We start from the raw sequence: 22,832 nt of genomic DNA on the forward strand, positions 1-22,832 counted from the left end.
TGCGGTTTCGGGCGGGATTTTGGGGAGTGGCAAAATATTTTGGCTTTGCCTTCAAAGCCAGAGATTTCTGTGTGGATTCAGGAATACTTGATAAATCATTGCAGACACGAAGAAAGGACTCAATGTGCGTATGAGTACTCTTTGATGTCCTTCGTGTTTCGATGAAAAACACTGCAAAAAAATTATCCAAAATTAATAATAATTCAATAAAGGGAATAAAATGCATTAAAATGCATTTCTGGAGCCCCAAAAGTGTGGCAGTGTTTTGGCAGAAACCTTGTGAAGTCCTTCGGCCATTCAGACAGACGAACCCTTTCGAAGCACAAGACTTGCAGTCCTCGAAGGCACTTCAGAGTGGATTTAACACTTAATCGTAAGATGCGCCCAAAACATGAATACCACCACCAATCGGGCACACACACACACACACACACATGTGTGCACATGTATGTAGATTTATTTGTTGATATCCTTTAAGCAATTAAGACCTATTTGCATATTAAAAATTGATTAAATTTTCAGCCAAGCTTCAGAGCATGCCCAACCGAAAACGAAAGTAAAACCAAAAGAAAACCCAAAATGAAAGTTGTATGCGGACTGCAAGGTGGATAAAATAGCGAGAGAGAGGGAGAAAATGCATGCAAACGAGAGAGAAAATTGTGCAATCAGATTAAACAAACAAACAAACAACAAATGCAGGGAGACAAAGACAAGGACAAGGACTAAACACGACACAAACATCAGCAATAGATACATAGATAGATAGATAGATCGATAGATAGATAGATAGATAGATAGATAGATAGATTGATAGATAGAGAGAGTCTGAGAGAGTTATATGGCTAGAGCTCTCGGCATACGTACGATCGGTCAATGAGTATAGAGGCCTCCTGTTCTTTAAACCTGGAAAAAGGGTTACAATCATAATAAACAACGATAAGACATTTAACAATCATAGAAGTACACTAAGTATAGAAAGATCAGATGTATCAGATAGTTGGAAATAAGTATGGATACAGTAGTAGTAGTACATATCTAGGGGGGCGATTGGGTGGGGTTTGGGGGTGGGCGACAACAAACAAACATACAACAAAACAAAAGGCCAAAGGAACAGAGCAATCAAATCGAAAAGCGAAATATATATCCTCTTTAAACGCATATTTTATACAGCAAATGAAAGCAACTCAAAAGTGTACAAGCTCTGTGTGTTTTTTCTCTCAGTGTTTATCCCGCTTGAGCGCCCCAAAGAGAGAGAGAGGGAGAGAGCCTAATTGATGCGTCACGTGCCACAAAGTTAAGTCCCAGAAGGCAGCGCCAGCGGAGAAGGATGATGATGATGATGATGATGATGATGATGTGACCTCCCAAGCGCCTGTCGCTGACGCAGGCAATGACCCCGCTGCCACTGCCCCCGTCACGCCCCGCCACACAGATCATTGCGACACTGTTGCCACTGCCACACAGCCATGACGTCATTGCGTACGTCACACAACAAACAGTATGGGGTTCGCAGCGGTTCGCAAAACTGCACAAAAAGTCGAAGTTGAAGTGTTGACATTTAAGCACATGGCCAATCCCCCAGAACCCCCCCAAAACTCTGCGCAAATGTCATATGACGCAAGGGGCGGAGGTGTGCCCCAAAACCGAACAGAACCCCACCCCACCGCAAGCACAAGCTCAGTCTTGAATACGATTGCATCGGACGCCGCTTAGGCGCTAATCTGACATTGACCTTAGCCTGACCTTGCCCAACACTATTATCACGCAACACCACTCTCCGACATCTCAGACTTTAGGACTTCATAGAAACCCATCCCGGCGTTGGTTTTTCCTTCTCTTATTTGCTTATTCTTAAGCGTTTGATGCACAAAGTGCCCATAAGCGAACGGACACTGCGATTCGGAGACGCTGAAAGGACAAACATTTGAGGATGTGGGGAGGAATGTGTTACTGCTTTTACAATTGCCAGTCACGTGGGAACGTGGAGTTCCAACAAACCGAGAATCTTCTGCGAATAGAACCAAAACCGAACTAATCCTTGCCATCAATCTGTACCTCAAAAGCCCATAAAAATACCGAAAATTAAGTCCTTTCTGGGCCTCGGCAGAGACTGTTTGCATTGTTGCTGGATTCTGGGGACCGACTCGGCTGTCCAAGGCAGTAAAGATATGTATTTTCCCCCTGAAATACCTTTACCTATAGTACTTTTGGAAAAGCATCCCAGCAGACGCCTTTAACTAACCAAAACCCCAAGAAAGTCACCTCACTTGATCGCAACTCGATGGAATCCACACGGCCCGGGTTAATCTTTGCGTCACCTCACTTAACCTCCGAATCACCCCGAAAGACAATCAGCCAGGACTAATCCCAGCCCATTCCAGCGCCTGTCCAGGCCAAACCCTCAATCAAGTGAACCCAAAAACACCCGAGGCCTGAAGCCCGAAGGCCTTGGCAACTCAATTAAAAGCTGTCCTTCCTTCGTCCACCCCCCCCCCCCCCCCCCCCAGCCACCAGTCCCCCCGCAAGACCAACTCCGATTACCAGGCTTCCTCTTCGTCAATATCTGCTGCTGCTACTCAGTTAATGGCGAAACAAGGTTGCAACAGTTGCAAAAACAAATTGTATGCAATTCAAAGGAAGTTTGCATATGTGGCAAGCGACAAACTTTATCGAGATACACCTGCTGACAGAACGAATGAATGCCAGAGGAGGAACAGACCATGCTTTAATTTCGAAATTTCCCATTCGATTGAAAGACATTCGCAGAACCGGAGGCCTTTGTTTTTCCGAGAAGCAGCAACAGCAGCATTTCCACTTAACTGCTGCATCTATTATAATAATTTTCGAGCATCGACGGGGGGGATGGGGGTGTGGGTGGGGAGGGGCTGCTGCTGTCTGAAAATTATGAGAAGGAACATCCCGAACAACAAAATATTATGACTAATTCGTGAGTTGTTTTGCTGTTCAGTTCAGTCGTTGGTTGCGCTGCGACCTTGACATTTACACAGAAACCAAATGGGGAGATCTCTCACCCTCTCTCCGCCTCCCCCCTCTCCACACTCTCTGGCTCAGACATTTGGCTAATTATTTGTTATTAGTGTTGAAATCTTTATGATTCGCATTTCCACTCCCCCACCGGACAAAAACTTGGGTCGTCCATCAAATTTATCGGTTCTCAGCTCTGTGGCACCCCAAAAATCTATCCCTCCCTCTTTCCTCATCTCCTCTCTCACTCCCTCTGTGTGTGTGTGTGTGTGTAATTGACAGCTCATCAAGAACATTGTTTGAAAGTGGCAGACCTGAGGCCCCGACAGTTTGGATGGGCTGTGCTACGTAAGACTAAGAGTACATGTATATATGTATATCGTGGGGTGGGGTGGGGTGGGGTGGTTGTGCGGGTTGGTGGAGGAATTCAGAAGTATTCCAACTTGATTGAAAGCAAACGCAGCGTGCGCTGAAAGGTAAAGATTTCCCTCTGGTGGGAAAAAGGGAGAGCCACAAGGAGCGACGGGGGACAGGGACGGGACGGTAAGGTTTTTGGCAGGCCCAAAAACTTTGAAGGCAGACAAAACTTTTTGGCTTTGAAACGGGAGGGGACGGTGGTAGAGGGGGGAAGTCCGGGAGGATGCAAATTGCGTTGCTGTCGCCTGCCAAAAACATTTGACCGTAAAGGGAGCGCCCACGAGAGACACACAACTGGGGGGGCCGTAGCGGTATGTACGAAAGCAAAGAAAATAAAAGAAAGTCCAAGTCCAAAAATATTTATATTTCAACTAAAATTAAGTCATTTCTCCTCAGAGAGCGAGAGAGAGGGAGAGGGAGAGAGGGCGATGTCGCGTCTGCCATGATATGCCACTTAATTTTGGGGGCAAACTAAATACGTTTTAGTGGCTGCTCAATGCGATCATGGTTATTATTAACAAGGCAGGCGTCTTGCCCGTGAAGGATCTACATTTAGACCGGGATGCTCGGCAAAGGAGAATGCCCGGCCCGTCCGACGTTCACTCGTGGATGGTGGCCGTTCGCTTATGGTACATTTGTATAGCGTATCAACGATCCAGAGACCAGAAACAACATGCATTGCGTGTGCATGATTTTGTAATGTACTCTTGTTGCTGTTAATCCTTAGAGGAGGTATCTTGAGCAATCAATTCTCTTCGAATGTTCCTGGCATTCGGCATGTTCATTCTCTAGGGTTCTACGCTTTGGTTCCCCTCTAGGGTTCTTTCATTCCCCTCCAATAATTGCCATTGCAGGTCTATAAAAAGTATTTGAATGTTATTTTTGGACCATTTTTCCTGTATTTTATTTACTTTGTTGTGTGGGCATTTTTCGTTGTTGCTGGTGAAGCTCTTAAGTGCTTGGGCCACATATGCATCTACAAATATCGTCTATATATAATTTGCCGTATAGATTTCTCTGTGCTGGTGGCCAGACGCAGAGCAGTAGCTGCAGGAAGGAGCTCACTTTTGGCGCTGTAAAAATAGCTCTACAAATGTAAATATTTTGCATTTTGCATTCACCAACAGCCAGCCCGCCACCGCCCACCGTCCACCTTCCACCTCCCACTCGTTCAACCTCATTCGATGTGTATTCCATCTTTTGAATGGGAATGATCATCATCATCGGCATCGTTATACCCTTGCAGAAGGTATTGTGATCGGAAACAGATGCCTGCCATGCATCTCCGACTTTAGAGGGTACTTATATTCATGATGTATGCAGTGGTGGATGCCTTTTGGTGGACTTAATCCAAGAGTCGATTCCATCTGTAAGGGTATCAGGGCTAAGACCTCTGTCCTGTGTCCTCTTGTGCTGTGTTTTAATTACGTGTTATTGTTGTTTTTGGGGGCGCATAATGAGTGTGTGCAACGGCCCCGAAGTGCACTCAAACGCTGCCAAAACGCATCAAACGACGATATGCACCATCGTCAGAGAGAACACTGAATCCGAGAGGCTTGCCAAAATACAATACAAAAACACACACACACGGCACAACAGCACAACAACAACAAAAAGTGCCAGAAGAAAGGAACAAAAACAAAAATTGCATTTCCGGCCTCTGGCCTCAGTGTTGCATGCCGCGCTTTGAGTGTGGCTGCCCGGTCATGCATGGGCAGAGAGAGAGAGGGCGAGGGAGAGATGGAAATGGATGTGGCATGTGGCATGTGACTAACTAATTGAAGAAGTTGAGGAGGCTGTGGGCTCTATGCAGAGGCAGAGAATGGAGCCGAAAAATGCACAGATTTTTCCTGGTATTTTGTGAAGTTTAAGCCCACAATGCCAGAGGATGGCGTACAGAAAGGCGTTAGAACAACACAGAGAGAAACAGTTAAGCCTTCCAGCAAATTTCCCAGCAAAAAATCCCACAGATTGTGGCCAGGAAAAAGCACTGAAAGGATGGGGATTGCCGGGGCAGGAGTGTTTACGAGTAGAAAGAAAAACCCATGCCCATGAACGGTTCGAATTCCCTGTCCTTAAAGAAATGTATAGCCAGTATATAGGAAAAAGGAAAAAAAAAAACATTAAGTGTAGAAATCATAGACCTATTTGTGGGGAAACACACACAGTTAAGCACAAGGAACAGTGTTGGCAAACACATTGAAAAAGCAACACCGAAAAGTGTCGTCAGAGATGGAAAAATATTAATGCGGGGAAAGAGCAAATAAAAAAATATAAGACAAAGAAGAGGTAGAAAAAAGTAAAACTAATCAACACTCTTGAGCAACAGTGTTGGCTAAGACACACCACAAGTGTCCTTTGGCAAATCAAGGCAAATAAAATAAAGCAATTTCTGACTGAAGGAAGGCGTGGATCCAACACGGAAAAGGTGTAGAAAATGGGCAACATCCAACATCAATGGAATCTGCGATGCGACAGGGACTCGGGGCTAATTAAATGTGAGCATGTCCATGAGAAAGATGCTATTACGGCGGAAAGGGCAGAGGGAACCCGAATTCGAGCTCAAATCAAAAACAATCAATACGAAATTGTGGCTTCTATTTGTTGGTGCGGTGGGACTTACCTTTCGCTAGCGATGCTTGAATTTCTGGACATGGACTTGGGTGACATCTCAAAGTCGGAGTCGGAGCGGTATAGAAATGATTCGCGACGTTGTGGTAAATTCTGTAGAACCAAACCAGCGCTGGGTGAACCGCCCTCAAGCGGTGATCGAGCGCCCTGGCCATTTTCTACATCGAAACTGTAAATGAAATAAAGAAAAGCAAAGCAAAATATGGAATTAGTACAGAGATATATGTACATATAATCGTGTTGTATAGGGCATAGGGAGGACCTGGGTCCAGGGGCGGGTGGGATGGTCTGTCGTTGCGGTAATGATGAAATGTTGGGGCTGCTCAGGAAACGGAAGCGCGCCTAACAAGGCGCTTTTAAAGTTTCATTTCGTTAGACATCTTTTTCTTGCTGCCTTCTGCTGTTGCTCTTCCTTTTTTCGGTTCGTTGTCTGCGGCAAAAAGTTTTTCTTTCTGGCACAAATTGTTGTAACGACGCCAGAGTGCAAACGAAAGCAAAAGTCAGTCTCGTTCCCTCCGCAAAAGTCTGCAAAAATGTGAAAGAAAAGTTCACTCGATTCCAGGGAGCAGAGCGGAGTGGAGTGGAGTCCTTTTATCGCAAGAGTTAGTGAAAAACTTCCATCAGCAGAATGCCAGCTCATCATTGGGCGGCGCGTCGATACATGGACTTCAATTTGCCGCTCGGCGGCGTCTCGCCAGGCGTAACACGACACGAACTGAAGAGCTTTCCAGCCACTAGGGCGCAGTACAAATTGCCCATAGGCGAGCGGCCATCCACGATTCGGGATTTGGTTCTCTAATCTTTACCCATCGAGTTGTGAAGGACTGCATCTGTCGTTTGGCTCTCGAGTGCATACTTTTGGGATCCAAAAACATGCCACATCGCTCTCAATACCAAGGCAATGGTGGAAGCCATAGATTGATTTAAATAGAAATAGATATCCCGAAAGATGTCCCGTTTTGCCTTGCGGTTCATTGACTTTCGTCTGCTTTTCTTTTTCTTTTTGGTTTGGTTTTGCTTTTCAAGTTTTGTTTCATAATAATAAATAGAAATAGAAATGTTTTTGGCCCCAAAAGACTGGCGAGGCACTTGCCGCAACTTTCTTGCAGCACAGCTGGTCGCATATCCTGCCACAGCACCCCGCCTACCCTACCGCCCGCCCTTCACTCGCCTTGAAAGGCCTTTTGGCACAGGGTCGGTAAGTCGTAAAGAAAAATGATGTTTTAAGTAAAATTTATATCGGGGTCATTAAGTAAACTTGGCACAAAGTTGTTGCCGCTTGTTGCTGTTGCTTTCTTTGTGCGGAGGGGGAGGGGGGCCATGGGGCATGGGGCATGGGGCATGGAAGGTGGGGTTGATCAACAATGTCGCCAGTTTCCATGGCATACTTTGTGGCAACAGCAACAAAACAGTTTTTAGTTTCGGTTTCAGTTTTCAGTTTTCGGTTTCCAGTTGCAGTTTTTGGCTGCTTTTCAGTTTCAGTTTTTCTTGTTGTTGTTGTATTTTTAATGGTGTAACGGACACTCTGCCACACTCCGTGCCCCACTCTGTGCAGCAGCTGATATTTTCCTTCCATTTAGAGAGTGCGCAACAGAATGCCACATGCCACATGCCACAAAACACACACATTGTTGCATTCGTTGTAGTTTCTGCCCCCTCCAGCTGGGAAATTGGTGAATTTACATTCCATTCCATGAGATACCTGCAACTTCAGCCTCGAATTGGTTTTTTTTTGTGTTTGAATCATTATTCATGCATTCGATTCGATCACAGACTCATTATTCAGATACTTTTTCAGTCACTCGTTGATTCATTTGCAATGTCCGCCAAATACTTGGCGCCTCTCTGCTTATCCTGACAGCCCCCTCCCCCCTCTACCCAGCCACCCGTCCGTCCGTTGTGTTAACGCACTCACAACAACAACAACTACAACAACAGAATACTCAACACTCATAAAGTGTCCTCGGCATCCTGTCAGCAGCAGCGGAACAAAAAGACAAAGCGAAAGAAATAAGCGAAAAGCGAGAAGCTCAAACAAACAAACAAACAACGAAAAAAAAGGGGCAAAAGGAAGACAGGAACAAAAGCTAGCAAGACAATAATCCTGCGAGAGAAATTGCGAGAGACAGCACGGGACAGGACAGCGACCAAGAGCTCGAGCTCGAGCAAGAGCAAGTTGCCACTTGCAACATGAATCGCCTGTCCAGTGCAACACACAATTCGCGAAGTTGCAGCAAAGTGCTTTGGCAGCAAGTGTTTTTGGCTGTGTGGCAAGGCACTTAAAGCAGCATGAAAGCAACACGGAATTCAATTGAATTTTAAGCAGCCCCCGTGCCACACATCCTTGGGGCGAGTGCCACTGCTCTTGCTTCTTGGGTTGTGGTTGAGGTTCAACAGGAGTGCAGGAGGTGCGGCAAATGCCACTCAACTTTGAGCTATCACCTCACAAGCACACACACACACACACACACACATCTACTCGTAGCTCGTGTACGACCCACGAGTATCTTATAGATACATACCTACACTTTACTGTGGCCTGGTCCTCATCAAGGCGGCTTATTATACCCCACTAATCGTGCAGTGCCCCAGGACGGGTGTATTCATTCGCTGCATCACGCGAAGAGCAGACAGCCCTCAACACTGGCATGGACATGTCGAATCTTAAGATTGATCTCAGTTGATCAGGCCCTGTGCACGAGCTGACAACGAGAATGTTCTCAGTGCATTAACTCTCCTGCTCCAGAAGACTGTGTCTTGTCTCCTCTCTTGTGGCTCTTTTGGGAGAGTAGCGAGCAGCGAGCAGGTTCGCCATGTCATAGCGAGAAAGCTTCGCAAGTCCAGTATCTATCCAGCGAGAAAAGAGTAACGAGTCGCCCCAAGCATGAAGATCTGCTACTGATCTTGTACTGTCCTTCTATTGATACTTAGTCAAAAGTTCTTCCAACGCTTGCCATCTGCCATCTCAAAGTTCGAGTAAAACGCAGACCCACCCGACTGAGAGGTATCTCTTAGTCGGAATGGCGAGCACACAGCGTTCCCCGTTTTTGTTCTTGTTGCATATGTACTTGCAGGCGAACCAAAACACAATTACAGCAGGCGGATGAAGGCGGAAGAGTGTGCCAAGGCGATAGGGTGGGGCAGGAGAGCACTGAGGAGAGCGGATGAGTGTACTTCTCACATTTAAGCTGTGACGTGCCGGGTTACCGCTTTAAGCCAGCAGCCGCCACATGCCACAACAGTCTCTCCCCCATCCCGCAGTGCCGGATTTGGGCGAAAGTCGGAGTGTAGGAGGCCAGAAGAAGAAGTAGATTGGCATTGTTGGGGGATCGGGAGTGCTGGGAGGAGTCCATGCCATTGGTGTTGCTCTGCTGCTTCGGGGCAAGTGTGTGGGGCATGGCGAACGGAAGTGGAAGTGGAAGTGTGCCCGACGGCAGCTCTTCCCTGCGCCTAATTATATGTGCAAATAAATGAACGACGCATGCTGATTGTATGAGTGTGCTGTCTGCGTGTGTAAGAGTGTGTAGTGTCATTGTTGTTTGGCATAGACAAAAGGCAAAGTTGCCCCTCATAGTTGTCATACAGCGAGAGAGGGAGAGATGGAAAGCGAGCGAGCGGACCAGCGAGTGCGCTAAGCTCAATGCCCTACGCCAACTTAATTAGTTTTTTAGAGTCGCGACTAACACTCGCAGTCACCCTCATATTTCCACAACATGTGGGATTGTGTGGGTGAAAAGTGTTAAGCACTTTTCATGGAAAGCATTCGTTTGTTTTTCAGACGCTCAACAAACGAGTTGCAACACCTGGAACTAGTTCAGCGAGCTGATTCTTTTTCGCTTTTAGTTGAATCTTCTATTATCCAATTATGCCATTGGTTAAATCAATTTGTTTTAAGGACTAAATGAATATTTTAACCTTTTGCAAGGGATGACAACAGTTGCGCTGATAGGCAAAAGCGAACGCGCAAAAGTGTGCTGTAAAACGCAACAAAAATCTAATATTCCCATTAAAGGCACCTGCGACCGAGAAGAGTGAAAATTTGTTGTCAAAAATACTTTTTCGTACGCGTTTTCGGGTAAACGAGCTTCAAACGGGCTCCAAACATTCGTCTTTTTTAAGGAAACCTTTAGGAATTGTGGAATACAATCTAAATAATACGAAGAACAAGCACGCTTAAGGATCGAACGAAGAGGAAGAAGTCGGGAACCTTGTGAGCGGCCAGCCGATGATCCTCAACCTAAACCATTTTCGAACTAAAATATAACGACTCGATGGTTGGTAATAGAAAATGTCAGGCATGCCCCCAAAAACGGTTACGCGGGACGTATCTTCGACTAGTGGCTCCTATCATTGATAGGACGCAATCCATCAAAGCATTCAGTGATGTACATCCCTAAATGAATCTGCTACCGCTCCACCCTTAAATGCTGCCATTCACAAATCATTCACTTTGTTTTTGGGGTAAGTGGCCTTCTCGCTTTCTCTTTTACTCTCGCTGCTGCTACAGCAGGATGTCTCGTTAGTTGAGAGACCTTGAGAGGAAATGGTATTCCGAAGAAAAAAAGAGTCGCAAAACTAACCAAAATCCAAAGACCGAACCAAAGTAAAACCAAAATAAGTAGCGATGCCCAAAGAAAGACAGAGAGAGAGAGAGAGAGAGGGCGAGAGAGAGGGACAGAGCAACAGCCGATTGCAACTCTGAGTGTGAGAAGAAGAAGGACAGACAGAAGCAGAGCAAAAACTGTCACAAGGCCATTAACAAAAGCCGGAGACTGACTGCCACGGAGGATGCATGGATGCTGTATGGATGCGAAGGATGTGGAGGATGGAGGTTGGGGAACCAGCAGCAGCATCAAAAGATGGGGCCTGAGGGGGGACTCGTTGCCAGACTGCAACGAGGCGGGCTACTGGGGCGGTGTGGGGTGAAAAAGAAACCAAATTAAAATTGCGAGGCGAAATGAAATGGGCGCAGCCACCCCTCCTTTACGCCCCACTGCGTCCCGCATCTCATCCAGCATGGCCGTACTTCTGTTGAGGTGCTTTCTGGCGATGCCACACGATGCGTTTTCCACCGACAGGAATCCACTACTCGCATCGGTGTTCCTCAAGTCTGGGAATCACTTCAAATACGGTACTACACTCAGAGAAAAATGGCATACGTTTGTACATGTATTGGTTAACTTAATAAATTAATAAAAATATTAATTTAAGTAAGATACAAATATTCTGCCTAATTAAGTATGATAAATATGTTTGATTTAAATAAATAAATATTCTTAACTTAAGTAAGAAAAATAAATTTATTTTAATTTAAATGTGAAAAGTATTTTATTGATACGTGAAAATTATATTTTTAATTTATATGGGAAAAATATATTTAATCTATAAGTGTAAAATATTTTATATATAAATATAAACAAATTTAGTTTAATTCATTTAATTTAATTAATTAATTTAATGTGTAAAATATATTTAACTAAAATAAAAAAAAAAATAAAAAAAAATTAAAAATTTAATATTTTATTTTATTTTAATTTTATATTTAACCGCTTTCGTTTCAAATTTGTAGATGTTTTATCTAATATTCAAATTTCAGTGATTTTTTTCTCTGAGTGTAAGAAGAGTGGCTCGGAGCATGTCTTCCTTCATTCGTCCGAAGGGAGGAAAAGGATAATTACCCGTCCCGTCGCTGGAAAGCGGATGGTGTATCCCAAGCACCTTTAATGTTTTTTAAAGGCAAGGTGAAATGGATGGACGGATAGACGGATGGATGGATGGATGGATGGCTGCTGGTAGAGAGAGTCTGCCTGGGCCTGTGCCTCTGCCTGTGCCCCTGCATGTTGCATAATTTGACAGAGTGATGGCTGAGACGAGGGCGTGGCAAGGGGCTGTGTGTGAGTGTGTGTGTGTGTGCCTGCGTGTACGGGCTCCGCGCTGATTTTCATTTCATTGCGTTGTCGTCTGCGTCGCCGTGCATTTGATTAACCGTCGAAGCAGCTGTTGCCGTCATCTCGCCAAATTGAGCATGTAGAGAGCGAGACGGCTCTTGGCAACATTCAACCTGCAACGACGCAGTGCTGGTGTGGCACGCTGGTGGTCGTGTGGTGTGGTGTGGTGTGGTGTGGTGTGGTGGGGGGATAACGAACAATTAAGTACCCTAACCAATTGAGGGATGAAAGGAGAGTGTGCGTGGCAAAAGGGATATCCAGTCGCACTTGGAACTTGATTGGTTTTCGATACGCCACTTAGGTTGCAGTTAATTTGGGGGCCAGTCCTGGACAGGCATTTGATTCGAAATGTAATTTCCTAGACCATCCAAATCCCATCCAAATGGCAGGCAATTCTGAAAAACCCAAAAGTGTATACATTTCCATATTTCGGTTGATTGCCGACTGTTGCTCGTCATGCTCTTTTCGCATTTTTAATTAGCGCACCAATTTGACGCACAGCCACACACAGATCAGAGGCATGCCACACACAGACACACGCACACCACCATCCCCAGCTGGGGTACCATCTAAGCCCACTAGAGCACCTTTATCCACCCGAAATTGGCCACATTTTCAGGCTGCCTCTCTCTCTGGTCTTTTTATACCCAGTACTCGAAGCGTTTAGGGGTATATTAGATGGAGGCACCCAGAAGGAACCCATAAAGACTATAGACAGAGACTATAAGAGCTGGAGCCAACAAATTTCGTATCCTCCCACTGAAATCACGCAGAATCATAGCAGATAGCAGATCGGATTACTATAGCCAGAAGGCACAAATCCATTTGCAGTTGCTACCCAACGCCCAACTCCCTCTTCCTCGTGCAGTGTGCGCCCTCTGGCGGAGGAGAGCCATACTGACTGCGTATCGGGTATGGATGCAGAGCCGCGGCCCTAGCTGCGACTCACAACGTGACTGCCTGCTCGTTTTTGGTTGCGGTTGCCCCGAGAGAAGGCGCACTGTTTGAGGAGTAGCTGCAGAGCAGTAGCCCCTGGCAACCCTGAGCCCTTGTTATGGCAACTCTGTTTGAAATGGGAAAACAATCGGAACGGTTGAAATGCCTGGAAGTCAATGCTGGCTGGGAATTTGCCGTCATCTCAGTAAAGCCCAGAAATTCTCAGAACACAGCCCACTTTCACTCTCTCTCTCGCCCTCGTCTCTCTGGCGCTCTGTTTATCTGTGGGGAATCTATCTGGATGAAAATGAAGGCCCACGGCAAGTACGGCGTAACGGCAACGGCTGCCAATTCGGTCCTGTGCGAGGATGTACGCAACTTCAGCACTCGCCGACGCAACATTCTCTATCTGATGCATCGGTATCTGGTGGAGAACGGCTACTACAGCAGCGCGGAGGCCCTCAAGGGGGAGGGCCGGCTGTCGGAGGAGTACGAGCTGTGCGACAACATCGACCTGGATGCCATGTATCTGGAGTACGCGAGCTTCTTCAACATGAAGTTCGGCAAGTATCCGCGCATCCTCAAGAAGATGGGACCCAAGCTCAAGGTGGAGCTGTCCAAGAGCCAGAGCCATACAGCGGCAGCCGGCAAGCAGGGCCAGCATCCGGCGCCACAGCCACCACAGTCGAAGCTCCAACAGGATGGGCAGCACTCGATGGGCAATTGGCATGCCGTAATGGGGGCTGCCACAGCTGCGGCTGCTGCCAGTTTGAATAACGATGCCACGCAGCAGCAGCAACAGCAGCAGCAGCAGCGGAATGAGAATGGAAATGGCAATCCCCCACAGTTGCACATCAAGAAAATGGCCACAGCCGAGTGCAGCAGCAGCACGGAGATTCCGCTGCGCATTAGCGACATCGAGCATGGACACTCGGGGGGAGACGACGCCCTGTTCGCCTCCCTCGACTGGCAGGTGCTGGCCGAGCTGGTGAAGACCTCCATACTGCGGGAGGACATCCGGCTGCGGTGGTCCGATGTGTGCGGCAATCAGCGGGCCATTGAGCTGATCAAGGAGGCCGTCCTGACGCCCATCGAGTACCCGCAGCTGTTTGCCCACGGCCTGAGGCCGTGGCGCTCGCTGCTGCTGCACGGACCCCCCGGCAGCGGCAAGACCTTCCTGGCCAAGGCCCTCTATGCCGAGACCCAGGGCCAGGTGACCTTCTTCAATATCACGGCCAGCATCATGGTGAGCAAGTGGCGCGGCGAGTCGGAGAAGATACTCCGCGTGCTCTTCCACATGGCCGCGCGGCGTGCCCCGTCGGTGATATTCTTCGATGAGATCGAGAGTCTCACGTCGAAGCGGGACAGGGCCACCGATCACGAGTCCTCGAAGCGCTTCAAGAACGAGCTCCTGCAGCTGCTCGACGGCATGGAGCACACCCTCAAGGGGGTCTTCGTGCTGGCCAGCACCAATCTGCCCTGGGACATCGACGAGGCCTTCCTGCGGCGCTTCGAGAAGAAGCTGCTCGTCCAGCTGCCCAACCAGGCCGAGCGCAGCTCCCTCATCAGCCGCCTGCTCGGCTCCAGCATCAGTCTGAGTGCCAGCCTGCTCGAGCGGCTCGTCCGGCTCTCCGACCAGTTCACCGGCGACGAGATCCGTCTGGCCTGCAAGGAGATCAGCATGCAGCGGGTGCGCTGTGCCACGCGCGGCATTCCCCCCGCCGACGGTGCCTCCAAGGAGTCGCAGGCCGCGCTGGAGGCCAGCGTCGAGCAGGCCTTCGGGCAGGTGCGACCCCTGGGCCAGAAGCTGCTGGCCAAGCACGAGCAATGGCAGCAGGACAATGGCTCCTGATCGAAGCAAGGGCGATCCGCTTATAATTTCTATTTTGTTGCTGTTTATAAATAAAGTTTCGAGAACATAACAATCCCCCCACCCCCCTTCATTACCTGCCGGTGGTCCGTCGCCTGGCTCCCGCGATGGTCATGCGGGAGACGTAGCGTCGGATGCGACCGCTCGAGCGCCGCTGCTGGGTGCCACTCGGTCCGGGCCCTCCGCCGGCGGCGTTCACCGAGCGTATGCTGTTCTCCGTCGTGGTGGAGCTGCGCCGATCGCTGGTCATCACATCCGAGGACACGGACGAGGACATGATGGAGGCAGCCGAACGGCGCTTCCCGCCGGCCCCCGCCCCCGCCCCGGCGCCGGTGAAGGTGCCCCCGCCACTCGACGAGGTGGTGGTGGCCGAACTGTCCGAGCGGGAGAACAGCGAGGAGCGCTTTCTGCGGCTGCAGCTGCCACCCGGTCCGGTGGCATCCTGAATGTTGCTGTAGAACTCCTCGGTCTCGCGATCGTACGTCTCGTCCTCGTCGTCGTCCAACGGCGGCCGCTCCTCGTCCTCCTCGAACTCCTCGGCCTCGGCCTCCGTGGCCATGGTGTCGCTGCGCTGGCTGAGACCCGCCCGCCGTCCCCCGTTGGAGAGGGAGGACGAGTGCTGCTGCTGCTGCTGCAGCTGGTAGTACTCGTGGTAGTCCCTCGAGCCCCGCGACCTGCTGCTCGTCCCGGTCCCGGTGGTGCTCAGATGGCGGTACGGGGCCGAGCTGGAGTTGCTGGTGGTGCTCAGTGAGTGCCGCTTGCTGCCCCCTTGCACGGCTTCGGCGAGGGCTCCACTTCCATTTCCAGGCATTTGAATATCCGTGGCCGTGGCCGTGGCAGGGCCAGCCTCCCCATCGCCATCGCTTTCGCCTCCGCCGACGCTGCCGCTGAAGGTGACTTCGTGGAACTTGGAGGACTTGCGTCGTGCCCGGGGCACACCCTCTCCACTCCCAGCTCCCATCGAGATCGAGGGACGCGGCCGATTGTTGTTGTCCAGGGTATGCTCCTGCTGCTGCTGCTGCTGCTGCTCCTCCTGCTGGTCCAATCCTTCGGCTGGGGCCAGGGTCAGGGCCAGGGGCTGTCGACGACGATTCCAGGGAAAGGCGCGTATAAATGCAAAGATGATGAAGAGCGTGGCAATCATGGTGGAGCTCCTTCCGTCCCTCCTTTCCTCAGATCTCTTTCATCTTTCGATAGCACTTTACGCGAATTTGTTCGTTTCGATTTATTTTCGATTATTATTTCGATTTTTAATTGGTTCAATTTGTTTGTTCGTTTCGCATCAACATAATCCCCTGCGAGCGAGATGACAGACGGAGATGAGAACGGAACCGGAAGCACACGACGTGGCAGAGTGGCAGAATGGGAGCTGTGTGTGGCTGCAACTGACGCGACACGTGGCAGTCCAAAGGGTCTCTCGCTCTCCCTCTGATCCACGCTTCATTGGTTTGCCCATTGCTCTGGCTGTATTATGTATCTGTATCTGTATCTGTATCTGTATCTGACTGACTGACTGACTGATAAACTGTTGCGATTGAGCCACAGGAACACTGACACTCGAAGGAGCTCTGATTTGATGCGCAATTTTGATGGCGATGCGAGAATATTATGATAATCAATGCACAATTATTGCACCCACAGATACACAGATATACAGTACCCACCCTCCCAACCTCCCTCCGCCCGTCTGTAAGGACAAAGCAGCAGCATTTTCTCTTTGTCCTTTAGGGGTCCCCTCGTGTGGAGAGGAGCCCTGGATAACAACAGAACGGACTTAAAGCCCGTAAGGAGCTTTGCTGCTTGATGATGACGATGATGATGATGATGATGGTATCCTCCCCACACTAGAAGCTACTTTTCAGTTCATCCATAATTGAAATGATTTAACAATGAGGTGGCTGGCTGGCTGTCCGACAAGGAGGTCAGGGATTAAGGTCACTTACGGGACTGGAGAGACCCAGAGACAATGTCCAGACCAATTTGTGCAATCACTTTGCCAATTACCATTATTTCAAGTTCACGATTAACCCAAATGGAAAAAGCAATACGAAGAGAGAGAGAGGGAGTCCATGGAGAAGGACCGGTTTAAGTGGTATTGCCATTCACGGTATTTCCCCGGGCCCCTTTTCAGTGGGTCTTTCAATTTTGCCAGTCAGCTGTGAACGTGGAACGTGAGGGACACTGCAACAGACTCGCGGGTATAACCCCTATATCCATGGGTTCCACGTGGAACCATTCATTGAAGGACGTTCATTGGCCCTAAAAAGATGTTCCCATAACCGAAAGGACTCATGCAAAGTGACAGTCACGTGTGAATGTTTATGCGGACTTCCACAGAAAAGAAAGCATTATTAACGGGTAGATCTTGTGTTGTTTTCGCCATTCGAGGGGCAGCTCTATTGCAGAATCCTCTTGGGATCCTCAGACCGTGCCCGTTTTCAGGTTCAAGGCCAACAGCTCAGTGGAGCGGGAAGCCCCCAAATGCATTGACAAGTGGGAGGCCGCTTAATTGGCCAACATTCTGTCTTCTTAATGAAAGTTATGGGCGGGGAAGCCGTACAAGTTCGAATGAAAGACGGCAGATGGGGGCCGCCAAGTGGTGGTGTCTCTCAGTCGGCTGCACCTGCTGCAGTTGCCCCACCACGTACTACTTTTTAATTTGTTCAAATTGCATTAAAAGGAGAAAAAAAATAAGTCGAGAAAACTCAGAGGCAGGGCAGGACAGGTGGGTGGTGGGTGGTGGGGGAGGCAGCATCCAAAGTGAATTAAGTGCAGTAAAAACGCTTTTCTTTTATATATTTCCCTCGCAGCCTCCTTGGACGTTTCTTTTCGAAGTGCATACATATACATATAGCCTTTGCAACGCCATCTAGGCCGCATTACAGGTACTGGGCAGGGCTGGGTGGCTAGAGAGGGGGTGTAGTAGTGTGGTGGGAGGGGGGAGGGTCTTGCTTCTGTGGCGTGGAGCTCATCTTGTGGCTTGCTTATCGCGTCGGGCACACATTGCCCCTCCCCCTGACGCTGGGTGGTGGGCGGTTGCTCTCTAAGTGTTGGTAAACAAGCTAGAAACAGGCATCGTTCTCTCTCGCTCTGGCTGCAGCAGCAGGGCGGAGGGGCAGGACCCTGGGGCGATGTTTTGCTACTTTCACAGCGACTGCGCCTGGTCCGGCGAACACACACTCACACACACGCACACACACAGGCACAAATATTTCCTTTCAATTTTTCTTCATTTTTTTTGTTTTTTCTTTCTTTCTGTTGCTTTTGCTTCTTTTCTTTGGCAACTAATTCCACATTCTATATAATATATACAATGTGTGTGTTTGGGCAGCATCTCAATGCTGGAGGCATGCCCCAATCTCAGACCCCAGACCCCAGAGCCGAGCTACGTTTTGTTTCGCTTCTGTCTTTCGCTCTCGGGGGCTAAAATTTAAGTAGCAACAAATCACTTCATTGTTTGCGTGTTTACATAATATTTATACATCGTACCCCTCCCCCACCCCCTCCCCTCCGCCACTCTGTCTGCCACTGTTCTCCCTCTCTTTTTGTTGACATAGTGTTTCATTAATAAAAATGCTGCCTGCCCGCCTCTCCTCCCCCCCCAAGAAACCAAAAGAGAAATCGAAATAAAAATCCCGTCAGACAACGGGAAAAACTTTCAGACTGCACGTCGCCCCCGAAAAAACGAAGAGCGAGCTGGCAACTCTGGCCACGCGATGGACGGCTAGAAGGGTTACCCCCAAGTCGAGGGCTGGAATACCCTAGCTTCTGGCGGGGCTCCCCCACAAGAGGAGAAACCCTCTTTCTTCGTATATCGATTTATAGCGACTTTTATTTTGCATTTGCCAGTCACACGTAATCGTTGAAAGGCAACCCTGTCATACTGGAATGAAGGAGCGTGTGTGAGAGCTGCAAGGAGTGTGTTGACCAAATCCGAAAGCAGTTTGTGTGTTTGATGGATTAAGTGCTTAAAAAGCACCAGCAAACACTGGCAACGTTCTCTGTAAAACAAAGAAGGAAACCAAACACGCACGAACATGTTCGATAGATATTAAAATGGGGATTAAAATAGTCGTAAGAGCAGGAGATAATCAAAGACCAAAGAGACCCCTCAAGATGCACTTAAATATCCACCGATGGAAATGCATCACCCGAGGAGGAGGAGGAGAAGGAGGAGGCTCCAGGGAGACGGGTTCATGCCTCTGTGTGTACAATCCATTAACAACGCCAGCCCCTTGCCCCGCACAGATGCAACCCCATTAACAGCAACACCAACATCATCATCATCGTCATCGTCAGCCCTAATATCCTCCGCTACGGCCACGTCATAAATAATGTTCTCTCTTTAGGATCCGCATCCTGCATCCGCCGGGCGCCGCCTGCCCGCCTGCCCCCCTGCTTAATGCAAAACATCTTTCAAAATATGCGCATAGTTTCGGCCAGGGAATGGGGGTGTGCAAAGTATTTAAAGCAAAATGCATGGGGCATGGGGCATGGGGCATGGCACATGAGGCTTGAGCGGCATAATGGATAAAATATTTGGCAAACATTTCGAATGGGGCGAGAAGAGATATTTAGCCCCACTCCACACTCCACCCACCCCTCCCCCCCGATTCAAGGCAACGTTCAACGCATGAAATACTTTGCCCTCAAATTTGAGAGGAGATCCCATTGAATGCTGAAGGACTTCGAGCAGGACTCTGCCTCCACTTTTCCCACGACAAAAATGTGCACATTGCACGAGGAAAAGTGTGTGTGTGTGGGAGAGAGAGGGCACGAGCTAGTGCGTGGCCAGCAGATTCGGCAATCTGCTTTCTTCGGAGAGAAAAAGAATGAAAATTGTCCCCCGAAGAGTTATCTCCCTTTCTTCCGTTCAGATTCTTTTTTTTTTGTTTTCTTTGGCTGCCTTCTGTCTGGCTTTTATTTGGGAGTTTAAGTGGCTCTCCGCTCTCTCTACTTTCTCCCTTTCCCTAGCCCCCGGGCTGGCCAGGACTGCTGGCTCCTGGCCATGGCTGTCTGTCTGTCAGGCGTCCGCCCTGGCGTCTGCGTCATTTCCTGGCCTCTGTGTCTCTCTGATGTGTCAGTGTTTGTTGGTCCCAACTGCAATTTAAGGCTTTTGTGTTCTGCCAAGTCCCAAGGAACAGGCAGAGGCAGAGGCAGAGGCAGGGGACGGAAGCCAGGAGCCAGAAGGCAGAGGACCGGAGGTGGAAGGTGATTGGAAATGGAAATCCGAATCGTGACGATGATGATCTGGCCGAATGCCGATGATGGCTGGCTGGCTGGCTGGCTGGCTGATGATGGCCTTTGGCAAATGCCATTCTCAATGGGGGCGGAGAGGAGGAGGCCTCCGGAGGGTCGGTCTCAATGCAAATACTGACCAAATTAGTGTCAAAACGTATTGACTGTACACGGATACACACACGCACACTCAGACCCACAAAGGGCCCACACACAGGCACAGTTAATGGCATTGCAATTTGCATGCATGTACGTACGAGTAGATGTGTGTCAAAAGTGCACTCTCCCTCGCTCCTTGCCACCCCTCTCGCCCCTCTCGCCCCTCTCGCCCCTCTCTGGCGCTCTCTGGCACCCTCTGGCACCCTGTCTGGTGTATGTGCTATGAATTTTTAGCTAACACACTTAACCCACTTGCCACGCCCCACTTGCCACACATAGCCCCCCCCCCCCCCCCATGTGTCTGTCTGTGTGTTGCATAATTCACGAAAAATGTGAAAGTTTTCGCCACTTTAAAGAGCAACAAAAAAAATAGAGAGAGCTGCAATTAAATTATGTGTAGAAAATATAATTAAGATGTAAAAGTGTTGGCTGCCGGGACACTGTCCAGGAGGCCACAGGAGGTCCTTTGTGTCCTCTCCTTGTGGCGGGAAAGTTTCAAGTTCTAGACGTACAACTTTTGTTCGCCTACTTTTAAGCGGATTAGCCGAGGGGTTGGCAAAGTGATTCAATCAGAAATTGAGGCAAATTTAAGGGCTACCGATTCAATGGATACCAAGGGGCTTCCAACATCCCCGCTCTCTGCCCTCAATACTCTCTTCAAACCCTATCTATCACTGGAATTCGTATAAATAAATAAATTCCGCTCATTCGAAAGTGCTGATTGGTGCTTTGGACACCCAGAATGGCAACAGATTGGCGATGAAAGCATTTTCAATGCCAAATTCAGAGGAAATTCATTTAAACTATTTCAATTTTCCATTAGATTGGCAATTGGCATTCGCAATGTTCTTTCACACGGAAAATTATGCGTGACAAGAAATAGTGTCCACTCAATTCGTAATTTCAATGACAGGACAACGTTGGCAAGGCAGCGAGTATGTCCCGAGGCGGTGCGCTCTGCCCAAGACTATGCCATTTCTCTCAGTGTGTATCCCCACTCTACCTGGACTGTGCCACTCCTCCAGCCTTCCTTTGAACCTCCGCCCATCGTCTCAGCTTCATCATCGATTGCCTTTCATCTTGCTTTATGAGTTGTAATTCCTTTTGTCGCTGCAAATTGTGACGTCACAAGCAGAAGTAGAAGGTGGTACAGGGAGAGGGAGAGGGAAAGAAATGCCCAGACATTGGACGGCAAGACATTGAGAATTGTCATATAAAAATAGCTTTGCCGACGGCGGGGGGGAGGGGGGGTCCCCGCTGGCTGTACGCCACTGAAATTGAAGCCACTAAAATCCACCATTTGCCACCTCTGGCAAGAAGTCTTTTGACAATTAAATGATGCCAGCGAGAACAATGAAAGCAACGACCAAGGGAGGAACGAAGGGCCACAGCTGAGGCATCTTAGGAATGTGCGAGGGGGGGCGAGGGGGGTAGCAGAGGGTGCTCTAAATGACGTTGCTTTTAGCGCTGTGCAGAGGCAGAGGCCTCGGCGAAACTCAATTAAATGTGACAGTAGAAAATACTGCTGCTGCTGCTGCCTAAAAGTATGCTTTATGTAAAAGCTACAGCCTGAAGGGGGGGACCGGGGGGACTGGCATTGCCACGTGGGCGGGCAGCCGCCAGGTGTGTCACACACTCGACTCGTCCCCCCCCCAGCCCCTGTTCCATCGCCTTTAATTTCATCAGCTTCTCCAAAGTGTTGCCTGCTTTTTGGTGCACAGCAAAAACAAAAAAAAAACCTAAACTGAATTTTCGTTGGAAAGTCCATTTTCCATGGCATTTAAAGCAAAGTTTTGCACACTTTCCGGTGCAGACAGAATTAAGGGAATATTTTAGAAAACCCTGGAAACCAAGAGCCGCAATTAAAAGCCACTTGAACGGTAGTTTGTAGCATTTCCAGGGAAAATCCAATTTGGATTTTCATGGAAAAATGCGTTTAGAACTCGCACTATTGTTCCACCACATTTCTTTGGAACTGAACGCAAAAGTGAATCTCTAATTGGAAAACGGATCAAAGAAGGATCTGGCAAGGGCACACACACACACAGACACAGACACATCTAGGCATTAGTATTGGTGTCTTGGGAAGGGTATTCGAAATATTAAATAAAATATGCAGATTAAGGAGATTCTTTTCTTTTCTCTACTCTTCGCTCTCTCTCTCCCTCTCTCTCTCTTTCACTGCCACACAGATACACCAGATACAGATGTGTGTGTGTGTGTGTTTCGGGAGGAAGCTTTGCGCCATCAGCGTTTTCATCTTTATCGCTCGGGAATGGCAGGCAGCAGCTGCCAATAAGCAACGATTATGCTTGTAGCAACAATCGACTGCTGCCTATCTGTGTGTCGCTGTGTGTATCTGTGTGTCCGTGTGTGTATCTGTGTGTCGGTGTCTGTCTGTACAGGCAACAAAAATTGCATGAAGCACTCAAGTCAGGCACAGCCTCAAAGCCAAAGGCAAAGCCTCTGCTCTGCTCTGCTCTGCTCTCCTCTCCATTCATGTGTGTGTGTGTATCTGTGTGAGCACATTGATAGCACTTGTGAGGCGTTATAAACTGCAAGCAGTTACAGAGCCATGAAAAAGGTTGGAAACCAGGAATGTTACCAACGAAAAAACTGACCCAAAAGGCATTTCCTTTTTCGCCTTT

The 22,832-nt window shown here is 48.7% G+C and overlaps 2 protein-coding genes across 2 annotated transcripts in view; one reads left to right on the forward strand and one right to left on the reverse strand.

Moving 5' to 3' along the window:
• Window positions 1-6,021: 6,021 nt before the first annotated feature.
• Window positions 6,022-22,832, reverse strand: part of LOC6598564 (cAMP-specific 3',5'-cyclic phosphodiesterase, isoforms N/G) — a 31,620-nt gene continuing 14,809 nt past the window's right edge. The window contains exons 2-3 of the mRNA XM_026990462.1: window positions 14,865-16,082; window positions 6,022-6,202 (exon numbers count right to left, since the gene is read on the reverse strand). Coding sequence (XP_026846263.1) covers window positions 6,022-6,202; window positions 14,865-15,931 — 1,248 coding nt within the window. The 5' untranslated portion in view covers window positions 15,932-16,082. The remainder of the gene's footprint in view (window positions 6,203-14,864; window positions 16,083-22,832) is intronic.
• On the forward strand, window positions 13,093-14,826 carry LOC6598566 (katanin p60 ATPase-containing subunit A-like 2). The gene has a single exon (XM_026990559.1). The coding sequence runs from the start codon at window positions 13,219-13,221 to the stop codon at window positions 14,767-14,769; it is 1,551 nt and encodes a 516-aa protein (XP_026846360.1). The 5' UTR covers window positions 13,093-13,218; the 3' UTR covers window positions 14,770-14,826.

This window comes from Drosophila persimilis, unplaced genomic scaffold (assembly GCF_003286085.1).
Source record: "Drosophila persimilis strain 14011-0111.01,24,50 unplaced genomic scaffold, DperRS2 tig00000579-arrow-pilon, whole genome shotgun sequence".
Classification (NCBI taxonomy): domain Eukaryota; kingdom Metazoa; phylum Arthropoda; class Insecta; order Diptera; family Drosophilidae; genus Drosophila; species Drosophila persimilis.